This window comes from Protopterus annectens, chromosome 7.part0 (assembly GCF_019279795.1).
Source record: "Protopterus annectens isolate FY-2018-M chromosome 7.part0, PAN1.0, whole genome shotgun sequence".
Lineage (NCBI taxonomy): Eukaryota > Metazoa > Chordata > Ceratodontiformes > Protopteridae > Protopterus > Protopterus annectens.
Window position 1 is genome coordinate 289516190 of NC_056739.1, and position 16798 is coordinate 289532987.

Below are 16798 nucleotides of genomic sequence, written 5' to 3' on the forward strand. Positions count from 1 at the left end.
GGGAAAGGCTGGCACAACTGAAGATCAGCTGATTTAATGCACTGGCAGTGTTTCTGACTGAGACTGCAGTAGATTGGGAATCAGAAGATCTGCCCTTTCCCCAGTGTAGCATGATCCTGGAATTGTATATTATTAGTAGGTGGCATGGGGGAGGGCATACATATTGATCAGAATTGACCTAGGTATGACTTTGCATTCATTTCAGAATTTTTTTGAACATGCAGTATCAAAATCATATGACACTACTGTAAGGTAATTTACATTTTGCACTAGCTCAAAGTATCATTGCTTTTACAGTATGCAGTTTACTTACTTGTTGGTAATCATTTTATTACTGATTTGTTCTAGGATATTCACAGGTCTTGGTAACTCAGTGGAAAACCTATTTCACCCCCTCATGAAGTAACTCTTAGATTGGGAATATGAGAAGCTTGTCACCTGTGACAAGTTATTACTCAGCAAACATCTGTCAGGCAACATGCTTCTTCTGGGAAAAATATATGGAGGTGATGCTCAAAAATAAGTTGATCTTACTTTCATATACTGGATTTAGAATCTACCTTGCCTGAATATTTGCTATCATCACTGCACACACCCATCACTACTCAAGATTACTAGATGATGGCCATCATGTGCAGCTTAAGAACCTATAAAGAACCTAGTAGTACAATTTTCAGTTCATAAAGGCATATGACATTGAATATGGGTCATCTGATCAAGCATTCATTATTATTATTATTATTATTATTATTATTATTATTATTATTATTATTAAACGTTGCTTCCCTGCAAAGCTATGCTCTCATGCCACCTTCTTTGTTGATGTACCACATCACTGTGGTACTATACTGATCAGGAGAGGACCTGGGTATAAATCATCATGAACCGTCTCCAGGACCAGGCAGTTCCTCATCTATTATGTTTATACAAATTGATGAGCACTCTCTCGATGTTTTTTGAAGCAGGCTGTCTATGCATAGTCTGATGCATATGTTACCAAATTTTGAACTACTGGGGTAGGAGGATTATACCACTAAAAATGCATTTTTACTGAATTCAGTACTGAAATTTAATCAGAGTATGAGGCCTGATTATATGCATTCTTTAACACTCACAAGATTTTCTTCTATGTTGTAGTACATAAGAAACAGAGTACAGGATGGCATATGCTTCAGAACCCAGATTTTACAGTATGACACGCTCCCTAAACATTTGTGCTCTTGAATCTTGGCCTGCAGAAGAAAAACTTTCATATGTATCAAGCCTGTAACTGCTCTAATAAGGGTACCATATGAGCAGGAATAAATATTAATTTTCTTTGAATGTACACATACAGCCAGAGAGTAGAATAGTAGTATTAAAATATGGTATATATTCCTTAGGTCCTTTTAAACAATAATTAAGCAGACGTCACTTGTGCAAATGACAAACTGTACACTTGCTTTATCGCATAGCATTGCAAGATCAAATTCAGTGGTATTAGTACACAAGAAATGTACAGTAGGTGGTCTGATGTTGACAGCTATCTCCTCTAACAATGTTTCATCTAACATGAATGCAAAACATAGCTGAAGGTGGACTAAGAGTGCCTGTAAGGAGAATCATTTCAGGATGCAGTATCAGGGGACGTGGCTTCTTGTTCACGGAAGACAAAACTGCCAAAAACAGATAGGTATCCTTTATAAAATTATACCCACTAAAAGAGAAAGACCACAACTATATATCTGTGGCAACATGTACTGTTTACAGAAACCAGGTAATAAAAGGTAATGGTACTGCATAAGGAAAGCATGGCACAAATAACGTGGTTACCTCTACAACACCTAAACAACATGATATGAGGAACTGAACCACACCTGACCACTCTGCAGATCCATGTACTGCACTGGTGGCACAAACCACGGCAACAGAGTCCACACAGAGATCTACAACTGACCAAATTATGAAGTATACTGTGAAATTACCACCTGAGTAAGCCATATATCTGCCATGGTCAAAGACCATATGACAAGACATCAAATGGGAAGTACTCTTGCATAAGTAAACTTACCATAATAGTAGATTTCTGAATGATCACTACTGCAGCAGCCACAGCTATATGGGTTATATCCTATCAAATATGTAACAGCCAGCCAGATAGCTTCCAATGCTTCAGGGAACCTTCCACATGCCCAAACCATCAGTCAGCTCAAGCTGAGCTAACTAAAAATACAGGTTTGGGCACCAAGCCTTTTACAACTTTCATGCCAACAGACAGAGAGAGAGGAAGGCAGATTCTTAAAAGGACAATACTAGGAACACCAAAGAAATTATTATTCACTCCCTGGAACAAACACCACATCAAAAAACAAGATGAGGAAGGGGGAGCGGTTACTACATCAGTGATCATTCTAACATCTACAGTTATGTTAAAAACAACTGTGCTATGTTCATCATATTGATTATGCTGCAGTAACCTTATCTATATTGGTAGATTACCTTAGCTTACTACATTTGGGGAGGAGGAAGGAGAATGGTCTTAGCAAAGCCTAGAGAAGGAATCAAGCTTGTAATGCTTTGCAAAGATTTGTATACAGTACCCAGATGCTGCTTCTGTAATACTTCTAGAATCCAACCCTTTCCAAAAAAGCCATAGATAATGCCAAGGCCCTGATAGAGCAAGACTTCATCCAGCCTGGAATAATTTTGCTGTGATGAGTATAACAAAAAGCCTGAGACAACCATTTGGAAATAGTCTGTTTTGACAAAGGTTGTCCCTTCTTATATTCACAAGAAATGAACTAATCCAAAGATTTACTTCTGTCAGTATAGTACCAGAGATGTCTGTGGACATCCAACATATGTAGCATCCTTTCTCCCTCATTTTTAGGTTCAGGAACGAAAACAGGGAGATGTATAGTTTGGCTTAAAGTAAACTCTGATACCATTTTAGGCATAGAGCAAGGATTAGTTAAAAAAACTGTCACTGTGTAAAATGAGATAGGGTTGACTCACCCCAAGAACTTGCAGCTCAGATACCCTTCTCGAAGGGGTCAGAGCAATCAGTAAAACAGTTTTCCTTGTTAAGAACCTCAAGTCAGCCAAATTACTTGGTTCAAATGAACAAGTATTAGCTTTTCTGACACAAAATTAGGATCCCAAGCAGGGGTCACTGGTTTTCTTGGAGGCCTCTTGTGCAAAACCCCTTAAAAAACATTTTGACACAAGAATGCACCGAAAGGAAGAGGAGCCATGGGCAGACATGCCAAAATGGCTGATAAATGCTTCACAGTTGAGTAAGGAAGGCCATAGGATAGCAACTCTCACAAATATTTTAAAACCAGAGAAACAGTAGCCCTGACTGGGTGTTGGTTATGGTGTTGTCATTGACAAGAAAACCTTTTCATTTGTTAATACAGGATTTTCTAGTAGCAGGCTTTATTGCCTCCATTAGTACCAGCTGCATGCCCTCAGAAAACAGATACCTAAAGGGAATTAAGATGCTATCATCCAGGTATTGAAGTTGATTGGGGTTAGGGTGTATCAAACACTGCTGATCTTGTGTGAGTAGATCCAGTCTGTGAGGAAGCTTGTGGTAATTGCCCATGGCCATTTCCAAAAGAAGGGAGAACTACTGTTGCTGGGGCCAGAAGGGAGTCACCACAATGATCTTGGAGGATTCCTTCTAAATCTTCAGCAGTATACTGGATATCAGTGGAAAAGCATACAGGAACATTCTTGTCAAAAGAAGAAAAAGTATCAGTCTTCTAAGCCTTCTTGCATGGAGTTCTGGAGCAGAATCTTACCAGCCAATTGTTCAGATAGGAGGCACATAGGTCTAGTTGAGAATCACTCCACAGATGGATCAATTCTTGGACGACCCCCTGATCTAGTTACCACTCATGAGGGTCTGCCCTGGTCCTGCTTTGCTTATCTGCACATTTGCTGTGACAGAATCTAGGATGCCTGTAGAGTGAGATTGTGCTGTGTAGCTATATCCCAAGCTGGATAGTCTGCGAAGGGGGATATGGCCTGGTTCCACCTTGCTTGATGTACCACATGACTGTGGTATTGTCTCTAACAACTTGAACAAGTCTTAGAGACCAAAGGTGATTCCTTGGTGTCTCACACATCTTGCACTTTTATCCTTCCTGAAACTGCTCCCCAAGCAAATTCTGAAGTGTCTATGGTGACTTGACTGCTTTGGAAGAGGGAGGGAGAAGAGGAGACCTGGATTTAAGGATATTTGCCATCTCTGGCAAATGATTTCCCTTCTGACAAACCCCAACACTAGGTTTTGAAAGGACAAATGATACTGGTACTGGGACCAAAGAGACTTCAGATTTCACTGTATATTTCTCCTGTGGAGTCTTGCCATAATCAGATACCATGAGACCCAAAATCCTGAGGTATTCCCTCACACTTTCCAAAGTCAGAGTGGAAAACCTTAGAAAAAGATCTAGATATAGATCTATTTTTCCTGTGAAAGAAAAGCTCTTTGAACTGAGGTGTTTAGCTGACAAACCATGAAAACAATCCTGTGTGAAGGAGTTAAAAAAGACACCTGAAGGTTCTCTTGGAATCCCAGCTTGTATAAGAGATTTATCACCCAAGTGAGAGATTCCTCACACTTTGAAAGAGACTCTGCAAACATAATCAAGTCATCTAAGTATAGAAAATAGGATACCATATAACTTGCAATGAGCTATAACTGGAACTAGACACTGTGTGAACACTCATGAAATGGATAGTCTGAAGGACAAGACAGAACTGATAATATGATCCAGACACACACAACCTTAAAAGCATGACGTCTGGGTGAATAGGGGTGTGATTATAAGCAACCTTAAAATCTAGAGTTACAAAGAAACATGAATGAGGAAGAAAAGGTACAAGGCTAAGTGACACTATTTTGAACTTGGGCAACTTCACAAACAGGTTTAGGAAAGAAAGATACAGAACTGGTCTCCAAGCATTTTTTTTCTTTAACACTAAAGGCATTCTAGAATAAATACCTTTTCCCACCTGAGAAAGAGGAAATTATTCGATCACACACTGGGACAGCATCAGATGAAGAACAGGTGGAAATAAGACAGTCTAGTCTGGTGGATGAGGGATTACCCCTTTAAAGGAGGAATTTCATCCCACTGCTACTGCCATCTGAAACCTTGATGATCTTCAGAACCCATTTGCCTGAAACTGCTGATAAACAGAAAAGTTGAGAGTCAGACTTTCTGGAAGGGGAAATAAAAATACTGCCAAGGTGAGAGTGGGGGTGACAGACAAGGTTCAATAAATAGTTATTTTTGACTTTTTGGCTTGTCCTTTTTTTGGGGGGGTTTCCTGAACTCTTTCTGGCCCCTCCATTTTGCTATTTCTTCTGTAATGCCTGTTCACCTGTATTTTGCTGGAACTATTTATTTCGGGAGAGGGGGTGCCAAAGCTGAATGCAGGTTTAGAGAATTCCTTAGAAATTTTGGAAAAGGGGGGCTGAAAAGAGACATCCTATATCACCTTATCCTTCTCATCACACTATATGATCACCTCTGCAGTGGAGGGGTCAAAAACTAAATCTCTGTCCAAATGAGAATTTAAAATCTCATTTTTTACCATCTGGGAGAGTCTGAGAATGGAACCAAGCACCCCTTCTCAGCACAGTACCAGTGCCCAAAGCCTTGAAGTAGTATCAGCTGAATCACACACACACACACACACACACACACACACACACACACACACACACACACACACACACACACACTGTAAACAATGAATAGTGACTTGTATAATAGAAGAAACTAAATTATTTAAAGTAGACTTTTATTCGCAAGAAGAATTTACAGACAAAACATTTCTCATGCTTTCACAATTAGTCAAAACAAACCTTAACATATGAGCCTGACAATTCAAAATTCTGAAAACCAAAGTTACAGAAGTATTTTTCCCATACTTATCAGTAAATCTTCCCATCCTTATCAGAAAGAGTAGGATTGGAATTAACTAAATAGTTAGCAGCAGTATGATTAGCTACAGCAATATCTGCTAGGCCAAGTTTGGGAAAACTGTATAAAAAGTTAAAAGATTTAGGAGCTTTACACATCCTGTCTAGCTTTTTAGGGGCAGATGGCTGACTATCAGGAAAATTGTAGGCAGTGACACACATCCTCCAAAGCTGAAAAAACTGGGGGAAAAGGTGAAGATTCTGGAAATTCCTTCTCTAACAGTATTTTCTGAGCGACCGAGAAACCTCAATGCTCTCCCACTGAAATCAATGGGTTATTCTGGAAATATAGTTTCAGAAAGGGAAAGCCCCCCACAAGGAGAATCAGAAAGTGAGCACTCCTCCAATTCCGAGTCAGAAATCTGAGGAGAAAACCTTGCAGCCGTCCATTCTCCCGCCCAGATTCAGAATCTTGAATCTCTTCAGGAAGAGAGGTATTCCTCTTTCTTTTGCCAGAAATTTTATAAGGACCAATAGTCTGAATTAAACCCTGAGCCAGACTCAGTAAGTTGCTCCTATCAAACGAAGCTTGAAGAGGAATAGATACATGTTTAATTTTGTGTTTCTTTTTGACAGGAAAAATAGGACCAACATCTTTATTACTGGCAGCAGCATTTTCTCCAGTCATGGGCACAATATTCTGACAAAACAGGGAAGTCTTCCATGTTCCCTCTTCCAGGATGTGCAAGATTAGCTCTACCTTTCCCACTGAGGAGACCCCAACACCGGCAGAGGAAGTGGCTAATCCCCAGTCCATAGTGGCTGTAGGGATCTGGTGTATTAGAATAGTGGTTTGAAGTATATCTAATGGCCACAGCAGACCCACCTGTGGCTGTGGCTGTGGCAAATTGCTATCTTGCTATGGTGGCAAAGGCTGTTTGCTTAACTTAATTTTTTCTGTGGCTGGAAGAAGGATTGACTGTGGGACTGAGTTTGTTCCACGGTCAGGTTGAAAATGTTCTCTTTTTCCTGGGAAAGACCAGCAGCAAAATCCAATAAAACTATAACATCTAAGTTGCACTTTTTTCACAGAAAAACACAATAAAAAGCCCTTTGAAACACTTTGCCAGCCCCAAAAAGTAAACCAAACACAATTTCTCCACAGAAAAAAATGGGTTTTAAATACTCTAAACAACTTTTAAACTTAAAGGGAAGAAAAGAGCACTCCTTTAAAAGTACAACAAAAATGCCTAGATTTAAAAGTGTTACCAGACAATTTAAAAAAATGTTTTATTCCCCTGAAGAAAACTTATCTGCCCAGCAAAGGAACAGCAAAAGCTGACCGTCAATCCTTAAAAGACTCAGAGGAATGTACTCTTCAGTGGTAGAAAAGCTCTAAAGGGCTTGGCACCTAAACCTGCCTTTTTAGTCAGTTCAACTCAAATTAACAATGGTTTGGGTATTTGGAAGGTGCCTTGAAGATCTGGAAGCTGGCTAGATGTTATATCCTTGCAAGATATAACCCATATAGCTTAGGCTAATGCAACAGTGATCAATATGACAAACATCCACTGTAAATCCTGTCATTCATAAAATGTGGTCCTGCATCAGAACAATGTGCTGAACATGAGTCAAGTAAATAAACTGTCAGCTCAGTTCACTTAAGTAGTCACTTCTGATCATCATGCCAGCTGATTAACAAAGCAAAATGATAGGCACTAAAATGACCAAATTATGGCTATGAGTGAAAACCACAAAGAAAACTTATGCTGGGTAAATTAATGGAAATGGGGGTAAATTAATGGAAATGCATTTAAGTGCCTACCTCAGGTCAAGTGACTACTGTGAGGAAAATTATAGCTGCTGCTTAGGGAAGTGACTTTTGTATGGTGGAATTATGGTTGACTGTGGTATGATTCAGACAAGAAGACAGTAAAATATTGACTTCATTGCAGTGAATAAACCATGGACATACTATTACATTTTGAGTAGTTTTATTTAGTAGGAGTATTGGTGCAATGATTTGTCCTACTACCCCAAACTTGCAAGAGATTAGAATATTATAGCATGTTAGTGCTGCGGTAGCGTTGTCGCCTCACAGTATGACGTTGTCCTGTTCGATTCTCAGCTAGAGCGTCTTCTGTGTGGAGACATGCGTGAATGGACGTACCTTCATTGAAGGTTGTGCGTCAGAGCTGGCAACTCGGCATGTAAAAATCTACTGCCAATCATTAGCGGACCGGAGTTCCGCTGTGGCGACCCCTAACCGGGAAAAGCCAAAAGACACAACAACTGTCCAGGAGGATATAGTATAAGAGGCCAAGTTAAAGGAGCATCTGTTACAAAAAGAATAACTTTTAAATTTAGGTGTCATATACAGACTGGGTGTTTACCAGTGTCTTTATTTGGAATAACTAGAAAAAGGGACTGGCATTTCCATTATTACACACACAAGTTGGGAAAAAGTACACTGGATAGGGTATAAAAAAACTGCACCTACAATTTAAAAGGGAATGGCAGTTTTCTCCAAGTTTACAAAGGAGATACTTGGAAACTGGACAAAACACCAGTGTTTTAAATTGAAGGCCTTGATTTTTAAGATGATAGGTGTTCTCATGTTTTCTGGAAGTGTTATATATATCAGACTGTATTTATATTGGCTACTGCTGACTAATGTATTGGCTTCTACCATTACCCATGAATACAAGCCTGGAAAATACCAAGGGCGAATTTAACTTGCTTTGAAAAGATGCCTTACTGCTCTGCAAACCATGCTAGTTTAAAGAAAAATAAGTTTTACTGCAGATAAGACTGACAGAAATGGAATGCAATTGCTTGACCAGTTTTTAGGCACTGGTGTTATCCTTTTAAGCATACCCACAATACAATCCTAAGAATATTGTTGGCTTATGCTTCAAAATGTAGTGCCCTCCCTCAAAAACTTTCCAAGCCACTGTTCTCAAATGTTTCTTGTTAAATGAACATGCAGCAAAGTATGCAGAGACTGTGGAAACTCTAACTTGCCGGGGTTGCCTTGATGGGTTCACAGAAAAGTGTTTCAAAGGAAAAGGAAAAGGAATGTGGCTAATTATATTGTATTGTGGAATTAAATGACTATGCAAACTTTAGGTTGCATTATGCAAATTTATTACAGTGCACAGAATGCTGGGTAGCAAGGTAGTTCTGTGGTTAAGATTGCTGCTTCACAGCTCCAGGGACAGGGATTCATTCCTTATCTATGGTCACTGTACTTCTCTGAATCTGCGCAGACTTTCTCTAGGTACTCCAGTTTCTTCCCACCCCCCCAAGACATGCCAAGTCAACTAGCTACACTTAACTGTCAATATTTACTACAATCGCTGACCTTGCAAACCCTTGTCATGACTGAAAATAGTCAGATGACCACTCACTGGTTGACAAAGAAAAAAAAAATGATCTTCATTTCTTAGAAAAAAAACTAGAAACATTCATAAACAAGAATGTATTGTATGGTCTCAAACATCAGCAGATAAAAATGCAATTACATAATCATAGGAGAGCAGGAGCAATCCAAGATCACAAGGCCGGGAAACACCATTAAGTACAGTCTCCTGAAAAAGTCCTCATTTCAGAAATTATGTTAACTATCATACGTAAGTGATACTTTTTCTCCCGAGTATCCACCTACCCTTCGAAACACTGTGCCATATACAGTTTCCACTTCCACTCAAGCCCAGATTCAATGGTTGCTCCTTGCCAGGCACCCCCCCAAGTCCTTAGGAAGTGGACCCACGTAAATGTCTTATATTTTGGGCCTTGGAAAGGTCACAAAACAGGGGAGCCATTATGAATGCAGATGCTGGTCACAACCCCAACAATGGAAGAGGCACATAATCAATATTAGGATGTCACTGCTGCCCTCCTCATTTGTTTTTAATAGCATAACCTTTAAGGTCTCCACCATAGTCCACACAGTAATCTAAGCCCCCCACCCCAGAGTAGAAGAACAGCCCTTTGGCCACTTAATCATATCCCTCCCAGCCAGCACTACCAGCAGCCATAGTCCATTCGACTCACCAGCTGTAGAGATGGACTTACTGCTTCTATGCCATCAGGCTAAATTAATTTAAGCACATTACTTACAAAGATGCAGATTCATAGTGTTAACATCAGTAACCTGCAAGTCAACAGTATCAAAAACAAAGAAAAAGTTTTCAGACTGCTTCATGTCTTAATGTTAACTACAAATGGTTTAATTTAAAGCAAAACAAAATCAAGAGGTTTTGCAGTTTCCAAAACGATTATGCATTTATAAATGTATTTTATAAATACCTGGAGCAGTTCTCCCCGGGCCTCTGCTGAAAACAGGATCTGTGGAACCTAGTCGGACTTTCCCGGTCAACAAATGTTAAATAAATAAAAATAAAAATAAAATTATAAGGCAGGTCCCACAGTACTGTGACATGGCATCATCCATTGCCTCTCTACTTCATCCCCACCCCCAGTAACTGCTGTGCACTCTGCTGATGCACATTATGCAACATTTGTAAAAGAATTATTTCACAAATCTGTCTGTTTTTGCAGTTTGCATATTAAAAGCTTTTGTGTCATATCCCTAAAATTGTGTTTCTCTCTTCTCCAGTTTGTGGTATAATGCAGAACTATGCAACATTTGGTCCAGTTTTTGAAGAGCAACCAGATAATACACTGTTCCCTGAAGAGTCAGAAGAACAAGTGAGTCTTCAATGCCAGGCAAGAGCAAGCCCTCCTGCTACTTACAGGTAAACGCTATGTCGTGTTCTGTAACAACATGCCTTTATCTCAAATCACTTTGTAGTAACATACAAGATTAGGTTAATATCGGATGCTAGAAATTTCATTGCTTGGATGAAGACCGGTGTTAATTCATACCATGGTACAAAAGGAACATATTACAACTCAAAACAAGTTGCTAAATAATGATTTGCCATAAGAGACTTTTTTGGAAAAAGGCACAGAAGCCATCACTAAACATTTTACATTATTACACCGTCCATAGTTGCTGCCCTGAGGCTCACTACTGAAATGTTAGCACTCGAAATCCAGAGTGCCGACGAGCCAAAAAAAAGACCAAAAATATAGGAGAAGAGTGAATTTCAAAAATCACTGTTCTCCTTTAATCTTTGTTTTCTGCACCCTCACACTCCCTAACTTATATGTACCAACTCAGATTGCCGTACCTCACAGAAAAGGGACTATTCTGAGAAATGGCATCTCAGACTTAGTATAAACAAGTCCATTCTTTCAGCCATTCAGTCTCCATATCTTGTCATTTCAAATGATTACCTACCCTGAAATTTTATATTAGTAAACAGACAAATCTGCAAAAGGCCTCCACATTCCCTGTATGGATATGATGGAAGACTTTGCCACATCCATTTTTCCTGTTTTTTGATAAAAGATAGATAAATAATTTAATTCATCCAGTTGTGATTATGTGACTTCTAATTCTGTCCATTAATCCACAACCCCTTTTTTCCATTTTTGCACATAGTGTCGAGGTGTCACTTCAACAGTGACAATCATCTAGAGCCAAGGCTTACACAACCAGGTGGCAGGTGCTGCCACGGTAATTTATCCACACTGCACACACACATACACGCGCGCGCATGAGCCATACACACCCCTATGGCCAATTTAGAGTGTCCAGTCTACCTACTGCATATCTTTGGAATGTGGGAGGAAACCAGAACACTTGGAGGAAACTCAGGTGGACACAGGGAAGACATGCAGACTCCACACAGAAGGCACCCTAATAAGAATCAAACAGAGGAACCTTTTATTGTGAGGTGCAAAGATATCCACTGCGCCACTGTGCCATCCTGACTTCTAAATATGTATAATTAATGCAATACAATACATAAGAAGGTATACTTTAAATAAGGGTACTAGCTATCCCAGTGTAAGTGTAATGACTGAGTGGCAGAGATGGAGGGCACTTGATGATGCTTTCTTGGGGGAGGCGTGGTCCATAGAGGGGACTTGACCTTGGACATAGTCAACAAGTGTGGGGAAGGAGAAATGGAAAGTAGAGCATATAACGCCCACACACCCACTCCTCCTACCACCCAGACTGAAGCACAGACTGATGAGCCTCCAGGATGCCCTTAGGATCTACAACATGTCTCAGCAAATAATGGAATAGTCTGGAGGTGGGGGTAGGAGGATAGCTGTTGAACCAGAGAGGACATGGGGCAATGGGGGGGGGGGGGCAGACTGGTACCATGAAGTCCAATGAAAAATACTGGAATGAGTATGAAAAGTGGAATTAAAATCTATATTTGGTTGCAAAATTGATAAATAGACAGAAGTCAGAAAACTGACTCACCAAAACTTCAGTGAAGTCCATGTGAAAATGAGCATTCCACTGCAGGTATATCTCACACTTACAAGGTTCATGGATCTTGTAGTTAGCTACATTAGTAGTTAAGTGATGCAGCGACTTCTTTACTGGAAATTTAGGATCTTTGTCCCATACAAAAATTCATATTTGCCAGTGTCTTGACCAGTTTTGTAGGCTTGACCAAATATGATTTAAAGAGGTAGGTACTCCACAACAAACGAAGCAAACCAGATAAATAAAAGAAACAAGTCCTTTATTCGAATAGGTAAGTGCTTTCACGTTGCTTGGAACACTTCATCAGACTTCAATAAACCATGAAAACATGAATCAACTTATATATAGGTAAAGCACCAATGAAAATCACATTATTGTGTCACATGCAAACTACAAAAATACATAATTTCCTTTTCATCAATTATTTAATTATTTGAAGGATCTATTATTTATCTATTAGAAATGGTCTCAATGAAAACCCTTGAAACATTAAATGGCAATAATATGTTTCTGAAACTAATATATGTTTTTAGAATGTTTTAACATGAATTCACTTCTATTATGTATCATTATAAGATTTAGAAATAGATTTTTAGGATATATATATATATATTTTATAAAATTTTTAAATAATTGATGAAAAGGAAATGATGTATTTTTGTAGTTTGCATGTGACACAATAATGTGATTTTCATTGGTGCTTTACCTATATATAAGTTGATTCATGTTTTCATTGTTCATTGAAGTCTGATGAAGCGTTCCAAGCAACGTGAAAGCACTTACTTATTCAAATAAAGGACTTGTTTCTTTTATTTATCTGGTTTGCTTCGTTTGTTGTGGAGTATCTACCTCTTCTAATTTTGGATTTGTGCTTTGTTTTGGGAGGTGATACCTTACCCTGAAAGTGTTCTTCTTTTTGCTTGAACTTTGCTATTTTGTTCACTGAAGGGACATGACAGAAGAAACCAGCAACGTACTACTTGAATCCAGATCTTTGGGTCTTACAAAAATCTTCACAGAAGGTATCAATCCACTTTTAAAACTGTCTTATGCTGAATTAGCCAAAGCAGCCTCTACACATAGAGACACTGATTGGCATGTAGATGTCTTGCAAACAATGAGAAAGCTTGAGGACAACCTTAGCAGAATTAAGAATGCCCAGTGGCAAAAAAGACATATGGAGGCATGTATTAATTTTAAAGTTATCCCTAGAGGTCTTCGTTTGTTAAAAATGCCTACTTTTGGCTCTGCCTATCCTGAACTTTTGTCTAAGTGGCAGCAACTTAACCTAGACACGAGCTATGCTTATATGAGACTGCTTATCGAACAGTATACTTCAACTGAATTTGAACTTCAACAAGAAGCTATAGCTTTAGAAGAAAAATTGACTGCAGCCCTTACCAATACTCAGAAAGAAGATTTTCTTTCTGATATAGCGACTACAATGCAAGCACTAGACAACAAGCTACTATTGGCAAAAAAGAAGAAATTAGAAAGAGATTGTATGGATTTCTCGAGGGGGAATGTTTTCTCCTGGCCGAGAGAATCCACCAGGACAACATACGCTGTGACACGTACAAGCACTGAAACGTCTTCTTCTGAGCGTAATGCTCTATCTGTTCCTACTCCTTCCACGCTTGTTTCCTCTTCTCAGGTAGAAGCAGCAGTAAATGAACAACGCTCCAGCGCGAGTTCTGTGCATCCTGAAGTTTTGAATACAACGGTTGTACCAGCACCAGTAGTGAGAAGAAAAACTCCAGTATCAGCAGGTGAAGCTTCATCTGTTGAACATAATGATACTTCTCTTCGATTTCCACTCCCTTCGACAGGATATGAGGTGGAATTGGGAGTCCACAAACCACCAGGAAAAGGAAGATATCAGGAGGCCAGTTAGAATTTCAGAAAAAAACTCTGAAAACAGTAACCAGGACTTGATTGTTAATCTATCCAGCCATATGCTCATGGATAATGAGAGAAAGATTTTGAACAAAGATTTGTCCTTCATTCCCTCCCAGGAGACAGATGTAAGTGATTTAATAGTGGACATTAAATGTTTTGTCAGGAATATTGCACTTGGTTTACAATTTGGTAACAATACTTTTAACACTGATGTTTTGTCATTTAAGAAACCTTCCATGTATATGCCTGTTATACATCCTTTATTGGATAGTTTTGAAAGAGCATGCAGTGATGATTTGTTGAAGTTTTTTGAATCAAATAATACTAAATTAGATTTTTATAATATTACTAAAGAAGAGAAATTAGCCCTACATGATCTGAAGAACAATACCAATATAGTGATTAGACAAGGGGGAAGCTACAGTGCTTTTAGATACCAGCTACTACCATGATACTATGTTAGAAATGCTTTCAGATACCACTACTTATAAGAGATTGAGCATGTCAGATTTAGATAGATTAATAAAAACAGTACATGCAGATTTATATGACATGTTGATGTGTGGGATTATTGATGAAGAACTATATAAATATTTTCTTATAGAAAAACCTGTGATACCAGTAATTAGAGGTTTACCTAAGGTACACAAGACCACACATAATCCTCCACTTAGACCAATAGTATCTGTCAGAGGCTGGTTAACTGAGACAATATCTATTTATTTAGAAAAAAACTTGAGACCAGTTGTGGAATCTACCAGGTCTATATTACGTGACACTAAACAGTTTTTGGAAACACTAGCACCTTTCAATGAGAATAATATTTTAGAAACTACAGATTATATGGTAACGTTGGATGTTGCTTCTCTTTTTACCTGCATACCCAATGATGTAGGGATAGATTTTTTAAGGCTTTATTTGTTGAATAAAGGGCTGAATAACAATCAGGTTATTAAATTTACAATGCTATTAGAAATGGTGCTTTGTCACAATGTTTTACTTTTAATGATGAATACTTCCTTCAAATCAAAGGAGTAGCTATGGGCACATCTTGTGCCAACTCCTATGCTAACCTTGTGTTAGCATATTGGGAGAATACATATGTCTTAGAACATCTGTTTTTTTCTACTTCTATAAAGTATTACAAACGTTTTGTGGATGATCTTTTTTTGATTTGGGGAGGCACATTAGAGCTTCTAAAATATTTTGTTCTATATATTAATGGAACTACTACATTTCTTAGACTAACTGAAATGTATTCACAAAACACTATTGATTTTTTAGATGTGACATTGAGGAAAAATGGTAATACTCTTGAAACAGAAGTATTTAGAAAGTTATGTAGGAAGAATGCTATTCTTCACAGAAGTAGCATGCATCCTCCCCATATACATAAAAACATTGTGAGCAATCAGGTGAAACGTTTCTCTAATATAACCAGTGATGACTTAGTTTTCTCTGAAGCATTAAAAACTATAGAAAGCGATTTTAGACATAGAGGCTATTGCAGTAGTGATATGCGTTCATTAGACACTTTAGAACGTGTACATCTAGGACGTCCTTTTATTAGAAAGCAAGGCAATATAGATGAGAGACCTATAGTGAGGAATAATGACAAGAGGAGGTTAGTAATTCCTTTTATTAACAATAATACTTCTATTGTCAACATTATTAAGAGACATTGGAATATTTTGCAGTTAGATGATGGTATAAAAGACTTAGTTGGTGAAAAAACATCTTTCAGCTATAAGAATACTAAGTCTTTAAAACGTATGCTTTGTTATGATAAAGTGTCTAGGAATAAGATTTCCTCTCAAAGTGTCTAGGAATAAGATTTCCTCTCAGAGAAAGGGTACTTTTGCATGTCGCTCATGCAACCAGTGTACATATATAATGAATTCTAATGTTTTTACACATCCAGACACTGGTATTAAATATGAATTTAATGAATATGCTGATTGTAAGTCAAGAAATGTGATTTATTTAGCCTCCTGTATAAAATGTCATTGTTTCTATATAGGGAAGACCAATAGGACTTTAAGAGAAAGGATAAGAGAGCATTTATATACTATTCATAGAAAAAAATGAAGGGAATGCCCTAGCCAAGCACACACTATATAATGACACTACACATGCCTTTAGATTTTTAGTAATAGGACAGTTGATAGAGACAGAAAGGCTTGGCAATATTGGTAATAAGACAGAAAAAGCTGAAGCTAGGTGGATAATAAAGTTATCTGTGAACAAAGGTCATGGTCTCAATGATAAATTTTCATTGAGACCATTTCTAATAGATAAACCCTTGAAACATTAAATGGCAATAATATGTTTCTGAATCTAATATATGTTTTTAGAATGTTTTAACATGAATTCACTTCTATTATGTATCATTATAAGGTTTAGAAATAGATTTTTAGGATATATATATATATTTTATAACATTTTTAAATAATTGATGAAAAGGAAATGATGTATTTTTGTAGTTTGCATGTGACACAATAATGTGATTTTCATTGGTGCTTTACCTATATATAAGTTGATACATGTTTTCATGGTTCATTGAAGTCTGATGAAGCGTTCCAAGCAATGTGAAAGCGCTTACTTATTCGAATAAAGGACTTGTT

The 16798-nt window shown here is 38.1% G+C and overlaps 1 protein-coding gene across 2 annotated transcripts in view; it reads left to right on the forward strand.

Annotated features, from left to right (window-relative positions):
- CNTN2 (contactin 2) overlaps positions 1 to 16798 on the forward strand; it is a 907647-nt gene that overhangs the window by 442341 nt on the left and 448508 nt on the right. For both annotated transcript variants that reach the window (XM_044076798.1, XM_044076799.1), the window contains one exon: positions 10542 to 10680. In XM_044076798.1, the coding sequence (XP_043932733.1) occupies positions 10542 to 10680 (139 nt within the window). The remainder of the gene's footprint in view (positions 1 to 10541; positions 10681 to 16798) is intronic.